Below are 22,907 nucleotides of genomic sequence, written 5' to 3'. Positions count from 1 at the left end.
ACACGAGTTAATGAAAACAAATGTTAGTGTACATGAGAAAACTACAGGTGAATTTTAGTTCAAAAGCAATATGACTTCCAAACAAGCTGAAGTAGGATATAAGTTTCCAAACCAGCAGAGAACTACTCCAAGCTGCTTTGAAGGAAAAAAACATTCCTACCACTGATACTTTTGGGGGAGGAGTGGAGGGAAAGGGTGTTAAGGAAGAGAAATAAAGAATAAAATAAATTAGTAAGACCGTCCCCATAATGACAGAGAAAGAGGAAAAACCACCACCCAAAGCCTCTGCCTATGAAGTCATAAGATACAAGGTCCCAGCTGCACTGTAGGTGGGTTAACTGCACTGAGGTGCAGTTAAATTGGATTCCAATCAGCTGCTTTGGGGATTCTCTTCATTTTCCAGAAAGCTTCAGAGTAAGAAAATAACTGGACTATTTACAAATATTTTAGGAGAACATTCACCCAAGTATTCAAGTCCAGTACTCGGATTATATTTCCTGTCTTTATCTTTCAGAGCAAAAACAGCTGTGCAAGGTGCAAAGTGAGCAATCATCGGAGGTGAAAGTGGGCTGGTACAGCATGCCAGTAAGAAGTGGCTGCCGGCTTGGCCTGTATGCATCCAACATTTAACATCATTGCTCCTTTTGCCCCACCCAGGGCCGCCGAGTGGAGTGGGGGCAAAAGGGGCAGCTGCCCCATGGCCTGGCGATTTAAAAGGGCCCAGGGCTCCTGGCCGCTGCTACTGCAGCAGTGGCCAGAGCCCCAGCCCTTTAAATTGCCACCAGAGCCCTGGCAACATGGAAGGGCTGGCTGGGGGAGGCTGACCCCCAGCCCCACCCCTTCTACCCTAGGCCCCACCCCTTCCGAGGGCACTGAGCTGGGCCCCCATACCGGTAAGACTTTTAAGTTACTTCCACCCCTGGTAATCATACTATTTCCAGCACCACAAACTAAAGCACCAAAGACTTACAAATATGCCCAAGGCACACGCATAAAGACCAGTGTTTAAACAGTCTCTTTAATCCCGGATACTGGCTCAGATCCGCCCATTTAATATGTACTTTAATTTTTAATTCCATAAAGCCTTGTAAGAGTACATAAGAAAGATGCCAAACAATGCTAAGTTGTATTGTTCACTAGAATTTTAGAAAGAACTACTGCTCCACTGCGGAAAACCTCTCCCTGAACATGTCTGCTGTTCTGCAATTTCCGTCCACAGAAGCAAAAGGAGCTCCACATGGAAATACATATAGAAGCTGCTAGCAGGGGACAAAGTTACTCCCTCAGCAAACATACACCAGAATCTCAACATAAAAGCGGGAAGAACTCCTCCAGTGACAAAGCTGAGAGTTGACACTTAATTAGACAGATCTCTCTCTTTGCTGTTAGCTGCTCAGGCTGTCTTGTTGTCTGGCAGTTGATAGGTGGGGTCAGAGGGGTTTTGGGAAGTTTAACTCATAGACTTTAAGGCCAGAAGGGACCATCATGAACATCTAGTCTGACCTCCCACACATTGCAAGCCACAGAACCTCACCCACCCACTCCTGAAATTGACCCCTAACCTCTGGCTGAGGTACTGAAATCCTCAAATCATGATTTAAAGACTTCAAGTTAAAGATAATCCACGATATACTCTAGTTTATATCTGGAAGGTTGGCAACCCTACGATCTGTTGCATGTAAGGGACAACATGTAAAACCAGCAGCATCCCAGAAAACTGGCAAGAAACCGCACCACAAATTGCTCCCAATGGTAAAACGCTCAGTAATTATTATCCTTAGTGACATCACAAGGAAGAAAATGCCACTAGGGAAGAAGGCTAGCTGGTTGGGGAACCTTCCTCCCTTATGACGTCATTTTAGCAGTGACATTCCCCTCCTCTCTACCCTTTAAGATTCTGCCTTGGAGGCCACTTCTTTGAGTTTGCAGAGAATGAATGACAGAGCCCATCCAACACCAGTCCACAAACATCCAGTATGGAAGGCACTAGTCAGTCTCTCTCCCAGCAGGGGACTGAGAATCCAACCTGCATCGGGCAATAGAGTGTGCCAACCAACACAAGGGCACAGGGCCAGCCAGCCTCCCATCTTTTTTAAATAATAAATTCCTGCATATAATGCTTAACAGCAGAGGTATTTGCACCAAGTTACTCTATGTTTCTTACACTAACACACCACAGTGTTACTTCTAATGATACAAAACCTGAATTTCTGTTGCTTACCTTTCTGTGTTCAACTGACGTCTGTGGGATGACCAGCTGAAATCCTAATACCACTATGAAGCCGAGAAGTCTGCAAAAAATAAATAATACTGAACGTGTATGTATTGAGGATAATCACTGAACCACACCACATACCCCAGCTACCTGTCTTAAAGCTTGAGCCTACAAAAGCTTAGGCACTCGAATAAATTTACTGACATGAGTAGTCTTCCTTGAAACATCCACATAACACAACATTTCTTGGACCATATAAGTTGTATTTCTGCAGCATGCTTGTGTGCATGTGCCATTCGTAAAGGCAAAATATACCAAGCAACTTACCAGCATGGTAATAAAGAGGGTAGTACTGGGCAAGCCACACACACAATTTATTACTACAAACCATATCCCACTTTATGCTCGAATGAAGACGAAAGCTAACATTTTCAGAAGCATTCCATTAATTTTGTACACCTCCATTTTTGGGTGCCCAAACAAATACATTTCCCCTGATTTTCAAAAGTGCGAAGGAAAATTTGGCTATAAACATACAAAACCAAACCCCACTTCTTAGTTTCTTCCTGAGCCATGACTCCTCCCTCCTTAGTATAGTTGTGTAAAATGGCGTTGAGGAAGCACTGAACATGCACAGAACCTCCATGACTGCAAGGGAACAGGTTCCTCTCCAGTCAGCTGTGGAAACTTTCTAAACTTTATAGCACAAGAGCTAGGGGGCAGCAAGACAACTCACCCAGCACTTTCTCCAGAGACTTTCACCACACCCAGGTGCCCAATACATGGTTCAATGTTTGTTTATGAGCCCCAGTCCCCCTGCGTCTCTCCATCCATGGCATGTCAACAAGAAGAAAGAGTGCTCAAGATCTGCAGATAGCATCTGGGCAACCTCTGCTCCCCACTCCAAGTGGAGCTATAGGCCCCAAAGTCCAAGCTGCTTTTGAGTCTCTCTGGCCCTTCTTCCACCAACCAGGCAGGTGCGGATCCACCCTCAATAAGGGGCTTCCTTGTCACAACTATATGGGTCCAAATTTAGCTCAGTGAGGGCCTCATTCTTGGCCCTGTTGCCAGCTATTTTGTGCTGCTCAAAAGGCTGCACTAAAGGGATTGCTGGTCAGAGGCACACCAGTTGCACCTAATACTTTTCTGTGATGTGTTTCGGTTCAGGGGTGCAATCCAGACCACTGAGAGGTTGTGTCACTACCTTCCCTGTAACCCTGGGTGCCTCACAATACTTTGCTGCTGTAGCTCTCAACCTGGGCCACTCACAACCAGCCTACAAGCAGGAGGGTCATACCCTGAGTGTCTGTGTATAGCTGTAGCCCTGGTTTAGCAGACTCTTTAACACACCAGTCACACGCTGGCTTCCACCAGTTTTAGTTACAGCCAGCAAGATGACCCCAACATACTGCCAGTCCCAAATTTTCCCAAAACAGCATGCTCTGTAATGTCCGGCCCGCTCCTGGACAGCTCAGAGAAATAATAAGGCCTCAAAAGACACAAAACCTACCAGCTTGCCACATTAACAGGAGTTAACATTCACTTTAATTCAAACACAGCACTGGTAATTTAGATTAACGATAAAAAGTTTATTAACAAAAGATGACCGGATTTTAAAGGAGTTCAGGTACTAAAGGAGGAAGGTGAAAAATTGTTCTTGTTAACCTCTGAGGATAGGACAAAAAGCAAGGGGCTTAAATTGCAACAAGGAAGGTAAAGGTTGGATATTAGGAAAAAACTTTTTAACTGTCAGGGTAGTTACTGGAACAAATTGCCTACGGTTGTGGAATCTCCATTACTGGAGGTTTTGAAGAACTGGTAGACAAACACCTGTCAGGAATGGCCTAGTTATTACTTAGTCCTGCCTTGAGTTCAGGGGACTGGACTAGATGATCTATTGAGGACACTTCCAGTCCCATACTTCTATGATTAAGTTAGAAAGGTTACAGGCAAATAAAAATGAAAACACAGACCTAAAAGTGTCAAACAATCTATCAAGGTACAACCTTTACCTATGTAAGTTTCTCACCTATATTCAGTTTCCAGACAGTTCAACCGCCCCTTGGTTGAAGGACCCATCTTTCTCAGCTTGCATGAGCTTTGTTCTGTGTGTCTGTCTAGTTATGGATGCAAAAGATGGCTTCTGTCTTTGTTTATCTTCCAAAGTCCAATGACTGTTCCAAGAGGCAGGATGACCTCATGCTATTTTTTCCCCTTCCTGTGGCCTTCCCACCCCTTGACTGATTTCTGCGTATATGCAGCTTCCATTGGTTTTGGTTACACCTGGCTTAATCTCAGAAGGCAGATAGATAGTGCCTGCCCTCCTGTCTGAGAGGAAACCTGTTTCTACAGACTTTAAAACATAATATCATTAAGTATCCATATTTCCTCCTATACTTTTAATACATACATTTCACAATTATATGAATCAGTGTGTCATTAGGTTTCAGCAAAGACCTCACTCTATACACTTCATTAATACAGTAATACTATATATGATCAGTTGATTCAACTGCTTAACATCTGAGGTTCAGCCCACTGTCTTTATAAACCAGTAAATGGATACTTTTAAACGGATACTCCTGAAAAGTAAAACCCAGACCAAACTTCTCTCTCCTGCTTGGTGTAGATACAATGCTGTCCTCTCCCCTACTTGTTAGCATGAGGTTTGTCTCCACCCCTTGTTAGCTTGTTGGGTCTGTTTATGTGATATGTAAATACATTCTCATTGTCCTTTAAAGTACAATTCCCAGTGGGGAAAACACATTCCTTTGTTTAGGGCAGATCAGTTTACCAACTCCCCCTGACATATCTGGTTTATCTGCACTTTGGTCGTAATTCCAGCATATATTCATAACTCTTAATGCCCACTGCATACGTACATTACGCGAGAATTTTAATGACCGATGAGTCATTAGTTTCATATCATACTTCACAAGGCATATTTTACACAAGGATTATGACAGTAGTGTGAATACAGGGGTGCTTAGAGTCACACTCTCACCCAGCCTTGAAGAGACCACAATGACAATGAAGCTCAGAGAAACTCTGCTCTGTCTAGCCTCACCATCACAATGCCTCTTAAGTGGTCATTACAAGTTAGCCTAAATTAGAAAGGTCCTTTGGCTGCTCTAATTTGCACCAGAGATTGGTGTCTCCCCTAGGAAGCCCCAGGATTTGGGAAGGCAGAAAGGCAATTTATGGCCACCTTCACCTCTCTCTACACTCACTTGGATTGAGCCTACTGAATTTACAGTAAAAATTAACCTGGTCCTATGAACAGCTAGTAGTCTGATCTATTCCAAAAGCAGAGACAAAAATGGTGGAGCTGATGAAATGTTGTAAACCACAGAGAATCCAGCTTCAAACTAAGGGCCTGTCTGCATAGAATCATAGAATATCAGGGTCGGAAGGGACCTCAGGAGGTCATCTAGTTCAACCCCCTGCTCAAAGTAGGACCAATCCCCAACTAAATCATCCCAGCCAGAGCTTTGTCAAGCCTGACCTTAAAAATCTGTAAGGAAGGAGATTCCACCACGTCCCTAGGTAATCCATTCCGGTGCTTCACCACCCTCCTAGTGAAAAAGTTTTTCCTAATATCCAGTGTAAACCTCCCACACTGCAACTTGAGACCATTACTCCTTGTTCTGTCATCTGCTACCACTGAGAACAGTCTAGATCCTTCCTCTTTGGAACCCCTTTCAGGTAGTTGAAAGCAGCTATCAAATCCCCCCTCATTCTTCTCTTCTGCCGACTGAATAATCCCAGTCCCCTCAGCCTCTCCTCGTAAGTCATGTGCTCCAGCCCCCTAATCATTTTTGTTGCCTTCCACTGGACTCTTTCAAATTTTTCCACATCCTTCTTTTAGTGTGGGGCCCAAAACTGGACACAGTATTCCAGATGAGGCCTCACCAATGCCGAATAGAGGGGAATGATCACGTTCCTTGATCTCCTGGCAATGCTCCTACTTATACAGCCCAAAATGCTGTTAGCCTTCTTGGCAACAAGGGCACACTGTTGACTCATGTCCAGCTTCTCATCTACTGTAACCCTTAGGTCCTTTTCTGCAGAACTGCTGCCTAGCCACTCGGTGCCTAATTTGTAGCAGTGCATGGGATTCTTCCATCCTAAGTGTAGGACTCTGCGCTTGTCCTTGTTGAACCTCATCAGATTTCTTTTGCCCCAATCCTTTAATTTGTCTAGGTCTCTCTGTATCCTGTCCCTACCCTCCAGCGTAACTACCTCTCCTGCCACTTTAGTGTCATCTGCAAACTTGCAGAGGGTGCAATCCACATCATCCTCCAGATCATTAATGAAGATATTGAACAAAACTGGCCCCAGAACCGACCCTTGGGGTACTCCGCTTGATACCAGCTGCCAACTAGACATGGAGCCATTGATCACTACCCATTGAGCCCGATGATCTAGCCAGCTTTCTATCCACCTTATAGTCCATTCATCCAGCTCATACTTCTTTAACTTGCTGGCAAGATTACTGTGGGAGACCATATCAAAAGCTTTGCTAAAGTCAAGGAATAACATGTCCACTGCTTTTCCCTCATCCACAGAGCCAGTTATCTTGTCATAGAAGGCAATTAGATTAGTCAGGCATGACTTGGCCTTGGTGAATCCATGCATGGTTGGGTAATGTGCTTTACGGAGATGATATTTCTAAAGCTCACCATGCACTAGGTAACCTTTAGTGCACACCAGCAGGATACACACAGATCAATTAATGTGCAACGTCTTAGTACGCTTTAGAAATTGTCACCTGATAGGGCATATTACCCCACCATGAAGACAAGCCCTAACAGACCAGACAGAATCCAGCTGCACTTCCCACTCACAGCTCCCTTCTCCACAACCGTTTAAATATTCTACATTGTTTCAGATACTTTCAGAGGGGGGCTGACAAAACTCATCAGGAGCAAGGTGTCTTGTACAGCGACTCCTTGGTAGCATTGAAACAGTTAACTGAAATTCTACTCAAAAATGACAGCTAGGCATTTAAACTCCACTTCAAAAAATTGAACAGTATGTCACAAGCTTTAAACCAAAGTGCTGTTGAGTTGTTAGGTCCTGATCCAGGCCTGAGTATTTTGGGTTAGGTCCCGGGAAATCTTCTCCTGATCCATCTTCACCCAGCACTAGGGTTACCGGTATTTGACCAGCCTGGCCTTTTTTTGTTTGTTTGTTTTTACGTATTGCCAGGAACAGAATTTAATCTGCCAGAGTTTTTTGAACCGGCTCTAAAGATTTTAATTATTATCACAATACACTGGGATATCTAATATTAAAAGTTTTTGTGTCCAGCTAACAATGCTACTATGTTGCTGTTAAAAATAAGAAATTGCTGCAAATGGCAAATTCAAGCAGCAAATATAAATTCAAGAAATAGACTAAATAGATTTTCTTTATGTATAAAGTTCCAGAAAATTCACATTCAAGTATACAGTTAAAATATAGAATCAAGGCAGTTTGGGGGGAACGGGGGAAGGATCTCAGTGAAGACAGAAACAAACAAAGCAACTTGGAGAAACACAACTAAGGTAGGAAAATGATGTTATCAATCTTATCTATAGCTCTTATCTCTCTAGATATTATAAAAAGTGGCTGTTGATGTGGGTGTGTGGAGTTACTTTGTGGTTGGGGTTGTGGCTGTTGTGGGCTTGCCTTGTGAGGAGCATGTTGGGTTTTTTGCATTTCAAAAGGTGGTAACCTTAACCAGCACTCCTCCTTAGGAGAAGCAGGCAAGCCTTTTTATCTTGTCTGGTGGATCGTGATTGCCTACTGCCTTCTCCTGGCTCTTCTAACTGACAGAGGGGCAAATCTTGTTGGTTCCCCCAGTACCAAGCTTGAGTCGCTTCTCTAGGCAGTGTTTGGAGGTCTATACTCACTATCCCTCTTTCCCAGGTCATACGTCTCCTTCGAGTAGGTGTATAAGGGCAGCAATGGCTCCATCAAGGGCAGAGGAGGCCTGCTATACACTATCACAGGGGCCTAATAAACAGAGATACTTTTTTACACTTGCCATTTTGTTACCACAAACATAGAAAACTCAAGAAAAACTGTTTGATACATTAGAAAGATATTCGTTTGCCTTCACTGACATACTGTGGGTGGGGGAACTGGCCATTGGATAATAACTATTATATAGTGCCTATCACCACCTCATTATCATGTTCTAGTCCTCTTGCTCAAAGCAATAATCATTAAAAGGATAAAAACTAAAGCTAAATTATTAGGCAGTGCCAGTCTTGTTTTCTTTTCTTTGTTTTTAAATCAGAACATTTTAAAGCCTTTTTAAAAACATGCTGCAACTTTTATTGTTATTTGTTATAAAGTAGCACCCAGAAGTTCCAGCTACCCAAAGTCAGACCCTCTGCATACACAGTAAGAGACAGCCCCCATCCTGAAGAGGGGGCACTTCCACACAAGGACAAAGGGAGGGAGAAAACAAAGGCATAAAGAGGGGAAGTAATTTGCCCAAGGTCATAAAGAAGATAAAAGGCAAAACTGGAAATAGAACTCAGATCTTCCTATTCCCAGTCCAGTCCCCTAACCACGAAACACACTCCCTTCCCAAGTGTGTCCTGTAATCCAGTAGCCACATATGCTTTTCCCCACGGGAAGGTGATCTCCTTCATAGTGCCCCATTTCAATGAAGTTTTAATGGAAATATGACAAACTCCTAGCTAGAACACAAATCACAGACACCCTCTGGCAGCCTCACATTCTATGATCCCCATACTAGTTTTGGAACATCTGATTTGCTCCAGTTGAATACCCACTTTACTTTTTCAGAGGTCTTCACCCTCTGTCTGGCTTCTACTCTCCCTGTGCCCTCAGAAGGTGCAATAGGAAGTTCAGCATTTGCATAGGGAAACAAACTTTCATGAACAGCAAAAGGCCAGGCTCTGTCGATGGGCAGCACATTTCTATAAATACATTTTAATAAAATCCTGCATGACGGAGGCAATTCTATAATCTTCAAAGCAAATTACTTACCAGATTAAAAGTTCCCACTTCAAAACTAAACTCCTTAGCATGTGTGTGATTATTCTCTGCCAAGCTTTTCCTGACCAGTCTCTAAAAAGGGAGATTACAATTCAGCATGTGTGTGCACACATGCACAGGGACAATGAGGGTAGTTTATAGTTTGTCTCTGTGTATGTGCTTGGGTCTGCCAGAAACATTTGTTATTAACCTACTGTTTCACGCACATAGGAAATCTGGCAGGAATACTTAAGCCTTCCTAAGGAAAGCTTCTGGGTTGAGGGGTTTTGATTTTTTTTTTTAATTTCATGTTATTTCACTTTGACTTAGTTGACTTTGGCCACTTCTCTGGAGTTGGTAATTTTATTTATCATGTTTGACTAGTGCTAAGTTCTCTAAACTACAAAATTAGGTTTATCCTGCTCTGAAGATTTGTTACAGACATTCTAAATACGTGGGAAAGCCAAAAAAATACCGAGCACACATCAAAATTAAGCACAACATTCAAAGTGGAGTATGTAGGGATATATCAAACTGTCAAACCAAAACATCCATCTCACACCCAGTGGAGAACACAGCAAAGTATTCAGTCATACTCCCTCATAGTGGCAATGCCACCTTTTGTTTAAATCAACATCCAGGGGGAGGTTTCCTGTTGAAGACACTAATACTCTTATCTGGGGAGAAATGTCAAAAGGCCTTCCTCCCCCACAGAAAACCCAACAGTCAGAAAGATGCCCATAAGAATCCCTCAGTGAGTTTCTCCCCTATTATTGATTATGATGGGGGGACAGTTATCTCCTCATGGTATAAGCTGTAGGGCCACTTTGTATCATACCCTTTGCCTCTGGTAGCCATGGTGAGTGACTTCCCTGAGCATGGGGGTTTCTACATCTGTCTGTGTGGCAGGCTGGGAGAAGTCTCCACAGAAAAGATAGTACTGTTATAGGCTGCAATATAGAGAAGATCCATTCGGGTATGAAATTCAAGCTGAAAGCTCAAGACAGAAGCAGGTCTGGATCTGGTGATTTGAGTCCAAAGTCTGGCATTTGAAATTCAGAAGAGAGAGGGTTGGACCTGAGGGGTCACTTCCAGTCTATTTTCACACAAATGAAAGGAAACACGCAATGCCCTAACTGTCATGAATATGTGAGTGAATCATTCCAAGAACATACACTTTCAACTTTGAATTGCAATGTATGCATTAAAGAATAAAAATTATTTAAAAGGCCTTTACTATAAATGGGAGTCATTAGATCTCATCAAAAATGGTAAAAGATCTGCAAATTACAAGAAATCCTGCTAAGACACTGACACAAGGTGAAAAGAAGCCCTCCTGGAACAGGAACAAGACACTGGGAACTTTCCAATTCTCCCCTACCCCCCTCAAAGATTGCCCTTGCCTGATCGTTCTAAGTGATCTATGTACTTAACCATTCAATCATTTGGACTGGATTTTGCATTAAGCTACTAATGGTCCAAATAGTCAAAATACCACATGCTTTTAAAGTCTACAGATACACAGTCAATCCATACTTGTTGCCTTTGGAAAGAGTATATTAAATCATTAAAAATAATGTTATTGTACAACTTACCTCAAAGATATGATTAAACTGTCTACCATGATCCTTGAATATGAAGCCTTCAGTGTGTTAGAACGTAATGCAGATTACACACAAATCCTACAGAAATAGAGAAAAAATAAATATTTGTCAATACTTATGCAATACTTTCCAGGATGCCTATGAAACTAGAGATGGGTCCCAACCAAACATCTGTAGCTGAACTCCTTTGGACTTTACAACAATTCAGATCAGAACTTAAGTTCTACCCCTATTTAGCAAAGCACTTGAGTACATGCTTAAATTTAAGCACATATTTAAGTCCCGCTGAAGTAAATGGGACTTAAGGAATGGACTGCCGAATCATGGTCTGAATAACAAAGTATAAAGAGCCAATGTTAAAAACGGTACTTGTCTTTTTATTTCATGCCTCTGTTACGGCACTTTGGTGGCTTCAGTTCCCCTCTGGTGCGCCGCCATGCCATTATTTCACAACTGCCTCACACGGGCTCAGGTCGTTTAATTTTTTTAGGATATGACAAAGATTTTTTTAAAAGGGTTTCCAAATGTTAATACCAATACCCTTTCTAAGCATTCAAGTGCCCACTGAAGAAGATAAGACTCCTTTGTGGTCCAGCCAAAACGCAAGAGCCAATACATCCTCGCTGAATTCATCACATAGTCTGTCTAGCTATCTTAGGTATTTCTATGGCCCCATTACCAGTTATCGGAGTGCCTCACAATTTTTAAAGTACTTTCCTCACAACACCCCTGTGATGTAGGGCAGTGATATCAACCTCACATTACAGATGGGGGAAATCAAGGCACAGAAAGGCTTAGTGACTTGCCCACAGTCACACCAGAAGCCTGTGGCAGAGCAGGGAATTGAGCCCAGGTCACCCAGATCTTAGGCAATGCCTTAACCACTGGACCTTCCTCTCCTAGTTATAGAGCATTTTATATTTGTGACTCTTAGTTTTGCAAACACATACATGAGTTCTGTTAGCCCATTATATCATGTGCATAAGTTCTGAAGTGTTGGGGCACTGGGGATTCTTTGTCTGGTAAAGTTGCAGTCAACATACTGGGTGTCCAATAGCAGCAGTGGGATTTTGAAATATGAATGAGACAGGGGTGGCGAGTTGTATGGGCCCGTGGTGCCCAGGCTCCAGGAATATTCAAGGCCCGGGGGCCCAGCTCCACCAATGTTCAGAGCCAGGTCTCTCACCCGGCCCTCCCCTGTAGCGGCCCCCAGCCCCCGCCTGCCACCGCCTTGCCCCAGAGAGTCCCTGCCTACAACACAAGAGCAGCGCTGGAGGCAGGCTGAGGCGACTGCTGCACCTGAGGAGGGGAAAAGGTGCACACATGATTGGCAGCCCTCCCCTCCCCCAGCACCCACCGGGAGGTGACGCCAAGGGACTTCTGGGAGACGGAGTCTAGACCTCACCTGAGCAGCTGCTGGGGCTTGGGTGAGTGTCCGACAGTGTGATTCCCCCTCCCCCGGCCTCACCTGCAGCCACCACTCCTGCCCCACAGTGGGCAAGGGGCAGCCCCATCCCCCATGAGGCTATGGTGATGGGCAGCAGGCTGCAGCGGGAGAGGAGGCCACATGTGATGGCAGTCCTCTCCCCCCCGGCATCCACCACAGGGGAGGTGAGGGGGCTTCCTGGACCTGACAGGGGCCCAGCCCCTAGGAGTACGTGGAGTGACAGTGCTAGGTAAGTGTGCTGCCGGGGGTGGGGCAGGGGAAGAAGGGGCCCCCTCCCTCGGAGCTCCCCTCAGGGAGAGGGCTGTGGGGACTGTGGAGTCCTCCTCTCTGGCCCCAGCCCTTGGGCAGCCTGCCTGCACCCCAAACGCCTCATCCCCAGCCCCACCCCAGAGCCCACGCCCCCCACACCTCAACCCTCTGCCCCAGTCCTGAGCCCTCCCACACACCCCAAACCCTCATCCCCCGCCTCCAGAACCTGCACCCCCAGCCAGAGCCCTCACCACTCGCACTCTAACCCTCTGCCCCACCCTCAGCCCCCTCCCACACTCCGAACCCCTCACCCCCACACCTCAACCCTCTGCCCTAGCTCTGAGCTCTGCCCACACCCCAAACCCCTCATCCCCAGCCAGAGCCCTCATCCCCCACACCCCAACACTCTGCCCTACCCAAGCCCTCTCCCACACCCCAAACCCCTCATCTCCAGCCCCACCCCAGAGCCTACACCCCAAGCCAGAGCCCTCATCCCCCCCCCACCCCCACACACACACATTGTGCAATATAGGGAAACCTATTAAAAGCCTACTGTTTCCAGTCCATTTTTATATTATTTTTAAAAATACATATTGGCTTACAAGGCAGGTGTGGGGAGGCAGGACTTGAACCCGTTCTGGGCACCACCAAAAATTATACAAACCTGCTGCCCCTGGGTGAGAATCTAGAAAATCTGTTTCAGAGGAACACAGTATAGTCCTAAATTTAATTTCATGTTAGGAATGAACCTATATCTATGCATCTCAGAGCTGGATCAAGCCCTGCCTATGTTTTGCCATTTACAAGTAGTTATGTGTTGAAATGCAATGCGGTGAACAGAAACATTAGAGCATTGCTGCTCAAAGATAAGGAGCTAGCAACTTCTGTCAACCAGCTAGACAATTAAAAGCCAGCTAGAGAAAGACTTATGAGAACTTTCTTTAAATGGATACAGTTAAGTGCCCTATGCCAGAAATATGGATTGTTTACAGATAATGGGACAAACTGCACATCCCATATAATCCAAGAGATTGCCAAAGACAAATCTGCATGTATTAAGAAAAAAAATCACACAATATATCTAAAGTACACCAAAAAGTCTCCTTTCTGTGGTTTTTCTTAATCAAAGGTGTTTAGGGGTTGGCCAGGTTAAAACGAATTTAACTGGAACACAATGGACTGGAGATTTGTCGTGCCAGATCATCAAACATATCTGAGCATGACAGGTGCAAATTCCTCACCAGCAACACAGCATTTTGGTTCAGCAAAGTCAATCTTTTCATCCAGCTATTTCACTGCCAGTGGGAGACCAATGACCTTTTCAAAATATGCCCCTTCCCCAAATTCAACTGCTTAGAAGTACGTACATTTCTTTGGGGAAAATATGCAATATTTTGGGCAAGATTCTCAGCTGAAGTAAGTCAGAGTGGATACTGAATTTTCACCAGCTGAGGATCTAGGACACAGTTTGCAACAGCCCTGCTCTCATTTAAAGTCTAGCCAACCCCACACATGGCAATATTGGACCATTTTGACAGATGCCCTAGGAAACTAACAGACAATTTTGAAAACTGTTAGGGAAACAAATATCTCATTTCCTGCAATCTGGTATTTAGCTATCAGAAATTCAGAAGCCAACTGTCTTAGATTCGTGATGTTAACAGAAAAGGTAGGGTAGGTATGTAACATGGATTGTGACCAGCATGGTTTCAAAAAAGAGCACTCAGTTTTGTTTTGTTTTTTTCCAGATGCACTCTCTTCCTCTGTTTCGCTGCAGGATAATTGTCTCATCCCACATATTCCTTGGGGAATGTGATCCCAACAGAATATTGCAATGAGATACAAACCCAGACATTAAAAGAAATGTGTATCTTCCTAGTATACTGGTTTCAGAGTAGCAGCCGTGTTAGTCTGTATTCACAAAAAGAAAAGGAGTACTTGTGGCACCTTAAAGACTAACAAATTTATTTTGAGCATAAGCTTTCGTTCGCTTCAGCTCACTTCATCGGATGCATTCAGTGGAAAATACAGTGGGGAGATTTAGATCTAGATTTATATATAGATATAAATCTCCCCACATCTATATATAAATCTAGATCTAAATCTCCCCACTGTATTTTCCACTGAATGCATCCGATGAAGTGAGCTGAAGCGAACGAAAGCTTATGCTCAAAATAAATTTCTTAGTCTTTAAGGTGCCACAAGTACTCCTTTTCTTTTTCCTAGTATATTGCAAGTTATACCTCATTCTGAATTTCAGAAAGACATTCTAGTAGAGATGGTGTTCCTGAGAAGCTGGAAAAAACACCTGTGGTTTTGAGGTTTGCTTAAGAAGGGTTCTAAGGATTCCTTTAAAGTCTGCAAGTTCACAATCCCCTTTGATGTAGCTATATCTCCATAGGCAAGGCAGTGAGAAGTTCTACGAAAAGCCCAGTTTTGACCATTATATAATTGATTCTCTCAAAACTGCTCTCACTGTCTTAAGTTTCCATGTGTGCCTTCTTCACATAATGTCAATAGGATATTGAGTAAAATTTCATAGAATCATCGAATATCAGGGTTGGAAGGGACCTCAGGAGGTCATCTAGTCCAACCCCCTGCTCAAAGCAAGACCAATCCCCAACTAAATCATCCCAGCCAGGGCTTTGTCAAGCCTGACCTTAAAAATCTATAAGGAAGGAGATTCCACCACGCCCCGAGGTAATCCATTCCAGTGCTTCACCACCCTCCTAGTGAAAAAGTTTTCCTAATATCCAGTGTAAACCTCCCACACTGCAACTTGAGACCATTACTCCTTGTTCTGTCATCTGCTACCACTGAGAACAGTCTAGATCCTTCCTCTTTGGAACCCCCTTTCAGGTAGTTGAAAGCAGCTATCAAATCCCCCCTCATTCTTCTCTTCTGCAGACTAAATAATCCCAGTTCCCTCAGCCTCTAGAAAGTGCTTCAGAGACTGCAGTGGGGAAAGCACCTCCAGACTACAGGAGTCTAGTTTGTCTTGCCTACCCCAAGTTTCACCTCACAAAACTACTTGCTTACAAAATCAGACATTAAAACAAAAAGAGTCACAGCACACTATTACTGAAAAATTTCTTACTTTCTGATTTTTACTATATAATTATACAATAAATCAATTGAAATATTGTACTTTTCAGTGTACAGTATATAGAGCAATATAAACAAGTCATAGTCTGTATGAAATTTTAGTTTGTCCTGACATTGCTAGTGGTTTTTATGTAGCCTGCTGTAAAACTAGGTAAATATCTAGATGAGTTGATGTACTCCCTAAAAGACCTCTGCGTACCCCCAGGTGTATGTATACCCCTGGTTGAGAACCACTGCCCTAAAATGCAGGGACTGAGAACAGCAGCCATCCAGGACAAAATATACTTTTCCACAGAAACTTATAGAGCCCTGGCACCACATATCAAAGTTACATACAGTATCTTGTAGTCCAGAGTACTAAATCATCATAATCACTTGGAGAGATCTGATGGGGCTCAGGAAGTTAAGAAAAGAGGAAGCTATTCTGGGGAGTCAACAGCGTGTTAAAAAACACAATAGCCATAAGGATAATTAACGTTTTTAAAAGTTCCTCCTAAGAGAAGGTTTGAAAATATGCAGAAAGCTAATTTATAAGATATCTTAACCTTTTAAATCTCATGGAACCTCTCACATGGAATTCTGCAAGTTGCACCTTTTGTTTATTGTGAATAGATGGCATTTCACTTTCATGAACTCCCATGCAGACTTAGTCACTCTTTCAACCTGTACATTGTTCTACATCCTGTCATTTGCCATTATTTGTATATTAGCTATAAACACAGAAACCTCCCTCTTTAATCTTGGTGTGTACACACGTGCAATAAGAAAGCTCATAAAACTACTTTAACCTGAAGCATGAAGCTTCCATCATCTAGATTTATACATAAACTCAGAATAGGTATGTGCCATGTAACCTATTTTGTCTTGTTGACTTAAATATATGGCAAGCCGAGCTACGTTTCCCTTGATATTTATCTTTCTGGTAGGATTAGGTATCTTGCCAGCTACTGACAATGGCTACTTGAAGTAGCTATGAAACTTGAGTGGCTTTTTAAAAGTATTTTCTAGTGATTTATAATCTCTCTTTTTAACTTAAGGAAAGTTCAATAGCAAATAACATTAGCAAGATTTGTCTTTTAAAAAGAAAAACAAATATCCCTGAAAGCATAGATAGTCTGAATAAAATAACAGACATGTCAGTAAAGTATGGTCTACCTATTTGCTGCTCCTATCTATTAATCTATGTGCAGTATGTGTTCCTTGGATCACCTCCAGTGCACTACATTCACAACACTTTCAAAAAGCAGCGTGTACTACAGCAACTTTATCAAGCTGCATAACTTGTATATACCCTGCATATCCGGTATATGCCGAGGGACACTGAATTTTTGCTGTTGGTGGCATGGGGGCTTGAATCATACAGTAACTCTTAAACTGTTTATTAATTACAAAAACCAAACTCATCTCTGAAATCTGGATGACAGGAATCTAATTCCCACAAAATTCATAAACCCGGTCATGTGAAAATGAGGTTTTGTTGTGCTGCAGATTGCCATTGTTAAAGCATTTTCTTGCATTAGCCTTTGTGGAGCAAATACACATTTTACTGCAGAAATTAACAGAGCTCAGGTATTTACCTAGTAAAATGCAAAGGAATGACTACAGTCAAAATTTTCAACAGATCTAGCCTAAGCTAATGGTTTGCTGTAAGACAGAGGAATCAGCGCCACATGAGCACACAAAGGCCTTGTTTGTTGGGAGGCAGTTTCCCTTGGCTTCTTCATGATGTAGGCGATCCCTATAGGATAGGGATTAAGCCCTGGAACAAGAGAAGTAGAAATATTACTAGTATCTGTATTAAACCGGTTGCCCCATCCAACACATTTGGGGGAGATAAAATTCTGTTTGGCATAAATAAATATTATAAAGTAAAACTTCCCTTATAAAAATCATGTTAGAAAGCAGGTTTCTGCCTAACAGAGGTCAAACAAAATGCTTTTGGAACCTCTAGACAGATTTTAAAGTGATCATTTAAAACAAGGCTTGTACTGGAGGCAGTCTCACTGTACTGGGAATAACCAAGTCCCTTAGTATTGATGCAGCTTTCTTATGAATTGTTTTCGGTTCATTCATCATTTCATTTAAACTTATACTACCCTGTGAGTCATCACTATGGGAATCGGAGAGGTTATACTGAACATGTATTTGTACTTGAAGATGATATGCCTCTAAAATCCATTGAAGAGCTTTTCAACTCCATAAATATGCTAATTGTTGAAATGTGGATTTTGTAGATGTAATGATACGGTTGATGATTAGTTGATAAATATACTATTCTGACATGAATCATGAGCAGGGACTGAATTAATTGATGTCAGGTGAGGACGAAACCCACAGGGATGATATCTGTATCAAGTTGATTAGGAAGGTTTTAGATTTATAAACCCACAAGTCCTGAGGAGGGTAGGTTAAGTTGATACCCCATTCCCAAAATGACAATAGGGTTACTTTGAAAACACTAAAGTGAACGGAATCTTCTTGTAACAGGACAATGAATCTCTCTCCATGGTCAAGGTGTAATAAGCTTTCCATTTTAAGCCTGTGTTTACTCCCCCTTCCACTTCTCTAAATGACTTTTATTAGGTCATGTATATTTGTCATGTTCAATTTTTGCATGTGTGGCTTATTTAGCAAGAGGAGAATTTTTTTGTCAAAGTCTGAGATGAATCACACAGAATTGCAACTATGAAGCCCCCAGAAATGGCAGGGGAAATTGACTAGATTTAAGATTGATAATCTTAAAAAAAAAAAAAAAAAAGTTAGAAAATCAGAATATCCTAACATTTGTTTTTAGTAGCTAAAATTCTTGAGAAGGTTATTTTCTTACAATGCTAATATGCACTTACAATCTCATCTCCAGTTCAACAACTTTTGCCTAGCAGTCTTAGCTCGGATTAATATTAATAGGTGTTTGAATCAGCCTGTGTTGTCCTCCACTGCAACCTTCTTAAAAAAGTTTATGTAAAGGTCAAAATTAGGGCTTGGCTATGCCTTTGTCACATGGCTGATCGTTTCCTGGCTTTACTGTACTCCTTTCATAAAGAAACAATAGTCAGAGTTTAACATTTTCCACAATTTTCTCTGAAGTAGGTAAACTGAGTATTATGTCCTATTAAAACAGCCCTCATACTTCAAAAGACCTTGGAGACAGAATAAAACCAGACAAATAATAATACCCCACATCTAGAAAGGATAGACAAGCTGACTGTGTCCTATATTTAAAACACTTGTATTGTTGTGAAATGTTGCACTGTATTGTATAAATGTTCCTGATATGAAAGAGGTGGGGAAATCATTTGCCACAAAAGCATCACTGGGGCAACCCATAAGCAACAACTTCGATTCTAATAATGAAAATATCCCAGCCAAAGCCATTATGAAAAGCTATTGGAAAGACTCATGCTTTACCAAACTGAGCAATAGAACTATGATAATGCATAGCCATATAGTCTGCGAAGGAAGAGAGCACATGCCATTACAAAGTATTCCACTCTGAAATGCTTAGGATCAAGAGTTTTTCATAATAAAAGCATCCCAGATAAAAGGAGAAGTTAATATAATGTACCAACTGTATCAAGAGTCAATTTATGAAGATACCATGGATAACTGGTTACAGTGAAGAAAGCAGCTATGAGTTACACTAGGAGTCCAGTTCTCCCTCACCCCAGAGTATAACAAGAGTAATTCCTCTGCAGTCAGTTCACTTAATACCAGTGTAAAATAGAACAGAGATAGAGAGCTCCCGATACGTAGACACAACACGCAGGCTTCCTCAGGAAGTCTTTTTTAAAAAAAAAGAAAAAACAAAAAACACCCAAGTTTCTTCTTCTGGTTATTGATTCTAGTCCTTTGTATAGAAAAGTGCACTTGTCTGGAGGTATAAGAGTGCACTCTGGAAAATAAAGCAGCAAAAAAGATCATCTTAATTTAATGTCTGAAATTAAAGTCTCTTCAACATGCAGACAGATCTGTGGAAGGAAGCCCACCGAATTCCAAGCATTGCTCCTTTCTAACAGCTTTTGGAGTCCCCAAACAACAAGTGCGTCAATGGAATCCGAACAATGGTTTTTTGAGAAGAGTCCTATAAATAGAGTGATCTATCTGAAGTAATCCATCCTCCCCTGTCCTTCTGAGATGAAGGAAAAAAGTCTTTTCCAGCTCATAATCTGAACTGGGTGAAAAATAATACCCCATCTGCAGCAGGTGAGCACACAACACAACTCAGGAGGGAGAATGAACAGGTGGCTTTTAGCCACCTTTGTCCTCCCCCTATTCTGGCCCAGCAGCATACTGGACTGGTCCCGCGGCATAAGCCAATGGCCCCGAGATGCTAATACAGCAGCTGGGTTCAAGTGGGTATAAACATGCCCTTGCCCAGGTCGGGCTCCAGGCACCAGCGTTCCAAGCAGGTGCCTGGGTTGGCAATCTTAAAGGGGCGGCAGTCCGTGCGTTGTTAGGGCGGCATGGGTTTTTTTGCCGCCGCAGCAATTCGGCGGCAGCTTGAATCTTCACAGTCCCGTGGCAGCAAATTAGCGGCAGCCCTCTTCTTCAGGCGGCAATTCGGCATGCTGCTTGGGGCGGCAAAAAATGCAGAGCCGGCTCTGCCTTTGCCATGCCTCTTATCTGAGCTATATCTCCGGCAATTGCTGCAGAAAGGGAGACAGTGTAGGAGTTATTACACTAGCTCTTCACCAGTGGAACAGCCCCCAACACTACAAAGATCCTCTCATGGTCAGCCACACCAGCTTCAGAGCTGCTTTGCATCAGCATTGCAAAGTGGCTTTAGCACAGACCAGGATCTGGACCAAGAAATTTGGTGACCACATGGCCATCTGAAATCATGCAAGAATACTGCATTCTCCCCACCCACAAATAATGTACTCTAGAAGTGTCAGGTAGAGAAAGCTGCATACTCCTTTCCCTTGAAGGCCTCTAAATTTTCAGTAACAAACTGCATGAGGAAAATATTATGCTGTTCGGGCACTTAGGAGCAGGGCACTTCGCATACACTTGGATGTGGGGAGAGCTGAGGAGGAAAGGGGAATTATTCTGACAGCTTCATCATGGTGAGGGGTTGCTTATGACTTTGAGGGGGGCTACCAACTACAGCTATGTAAACACATTATGTGTCAGTCTCTCTTCTAATCAAGACACTTGAATATATTAAAAGATTAATTTGTGTTTTACTTGGGAGGAACCTCTTTTGCTGCAGTGGAACATTTCACAACAAGTAAAGAGCGGGAAATCCTGCGGGGGTTTGTGAATGGTGTTTCTGGTCTTCAGTTTATAAACCATTTTGAGATCCTTCATGACGAGGAGATTCTATGTCAAATGCTCCTGACAGGATAGAGGTAAGGCAGTCTCTTCTAATCGGTGCATTGCTCAGTGGGAAAGGCATTAAAATAGGTTGTGTTTTCCCTGCAATCTCCTAATAGATTTATTGAGTGAAAATCAAATAATAAAAAATGCCCTTTACAATTCAGGAGAGGCTGCATTTCAGAGCATTTAAGAAAAGTCAGTGTTGTATAAAATAAAGCCCTGATGTTACTGCAAGGAGATGACAGAGACACAACCCGTCTGATTGTAGTCCTAGAACCAGTATAATATACAAAAAATGAGTGGCTACATTAGAAATTTCCCACACCCTTAACCTTCTTTGATCCATACTAATCTCATCTACTGCTCAGTACAGATACATAACTGACAGAAAATGGTCTTTATCTTATTCTCTCCTTTCACCACTTGCTAGATGAAGAGGTTTTCACAAGATAAGATTTCTCTTTGAAGTCAGAGACAATTGCAAAGTTTATCACCACATACAGCAGTTTGCCTCTACCATTAACACAAGCGATCACACTGGTGCGGATGTTCAGAAAGGAAACACTTTGGGGATGGCTATAACCTATGACACTTGGCAAGAGTTTCCCAACTTATAATTGTATTACTGTCAAGGTTATACAGATCCATTGCTATAGCTGAAGCTAAGATCACTGGCTTGACCCCACTCCTTTCAGCAGTGGACCACAGGTAGCTCATGGAAATTGATGGATGGCTTTTCTTGTTTATTTTCAGCTTGGAAAGCTACCAGATGATGTTACATGCCAACAAACAGAATGTTATCTCTGCCAGGATATGATACAGATCTATTAAATCATAGAAGAAAATTAGGGTTGGAAGAGACCTCAGGAGGCCATCTAGTCCAACCCCATGTTCAAAGCAGGACCAACCCCAAATAAATCATCCCAGCTAGGGCTTTATCAAGCCAGTCCTTAAAAACCTCAAAGGATGGAAATTCCACCACCTCCCTAGGTAACCCATTCCAGTGCTTCACCACCCTCCTAATGAAATAGTTTTCCTAATATCCAACCTAGACTTCCCCCACTGCAACTTGAGACCACTGTGTCTGGTTCTGTCATCTGCCACCACTGAGAACAGCTTAGCTCAATCCTCTTTGTTACTCCTTTTCAGGTAGCTGAAGGCTTTTATCAAATCCCTCCTCACTCTTCTCGTCTGCAGACTATATAAGCCCAGTTCCCTCAGCCTCTCCTCATAAGCCATGTGCCCCAGCCCCCTAATCATTTTCGTTGCCCTCCGTTGGACTCTCCAATTTGTCTGCATCCTTTCTGTAGTGGGGGGCCCAAAACTGGATGCAATACTCCAGATGTGGCCTCACCAGTGCCGAATAGAGGGAAAAAATCACTTCCCTCAATCTGCTGGTAATGCTCCTAATGCAGCAGCACAATATGCTGTTAGTCATCTTGGCAACAAGGGCACACTGTTGACTCATATCCAGCTTCTTGTTCACTGTAATCCCCAAGTCCTTTTCTGCAGAACTGCCGCTTAGCCAGTTGGTCCCCAGACTGACTGATGTGGTGAAAGTAAATAAGCAAGTGTTATTTACTCCTTCTCATAACACTAGAACTAGGGGTCACCAATGAAGTTAATAGGCAGCAGGTTTAAAACAAACAAAAGGAAGTATTTCTTCACACAACGCACAGCCAACCTGTGGAACTCTTAGCCTTCACAACATCCTCTGGCAAAGATTATAACAGAGTTTAAAAAAAAGAACGGGGTAAGTTCATGGAGGGTCGGTCCACCAGTGGCTATTAGCCAGGATGGGCAGGGATGCAAAGCCATGCTCTGAAGTGTCCCTAGCCTCTGTTTACCAGAAGCTAGGAATGGACAACAGGGGATGGATCACTTGATGATCATCTGTTCTGTTGATTCCCTCGGGGGCACCTGTCATTGGCCACAGTCGAAAGACAGGATACTGAGCTAGATGGACCAATCA

At 42.9% G+C, this 22,907-nt stretch overlaps 1 protein-coding gene across 2 annotated transcripts in view; it reads right to left on the bottom strand.

Moving 5' to 3' along the window:
- Positions 1 to 22,907, bottom strand: part of THSD4 (thrombospondin type 1 domain containing 4) — a 622,386-nt gene that overhangs the window by 576,109 nt on the left and 23,370 nt on the right. The window contains exons 2-3 of one of the 2 annotated variants that reach the window (XM_073303716.1): positions 10,807 to 10,893; positions 2,222 to 2,291 (exon numbers count right to left, since the gene is read on the bottom strand). In XM_073303716.1, the coding sequence (XP_073159817.1) occupies positions 2,222 to 2,291; positions 10,807 to 10,835 (99 nt within the window). In that variant the 5' untranslated portion in view covers positions 10,836 to 10,893. Of the gene's footprint in view, positions 1 to 2,221; positions 2,292 to 10,806; positions 10,894 to 22,907 lie in introns of those variants that run through there. The other variant, XM_073303717.1, reaches the window with a different exon arrangement.

This window comes from Lepidochelys kempii, chromosome 10, assembly GCF_965140265.1.
Source record: "Lepidochelys kempii isolate rLepKem1 chromosome 10, rLepKem1.hap2, whole genome shotgun sequence".
Lineage (NCBI taxonomy): Eukaryota > Metazoa > Chordata > Testudines > Cheloniidae > Lepidochelys > Lepidochelys kempii.
The sequence above is the reverse complement of the archived record's forward strand: the minus strand, read 5'-3'. Positions and strand labels throughout refer to the sequence as shown.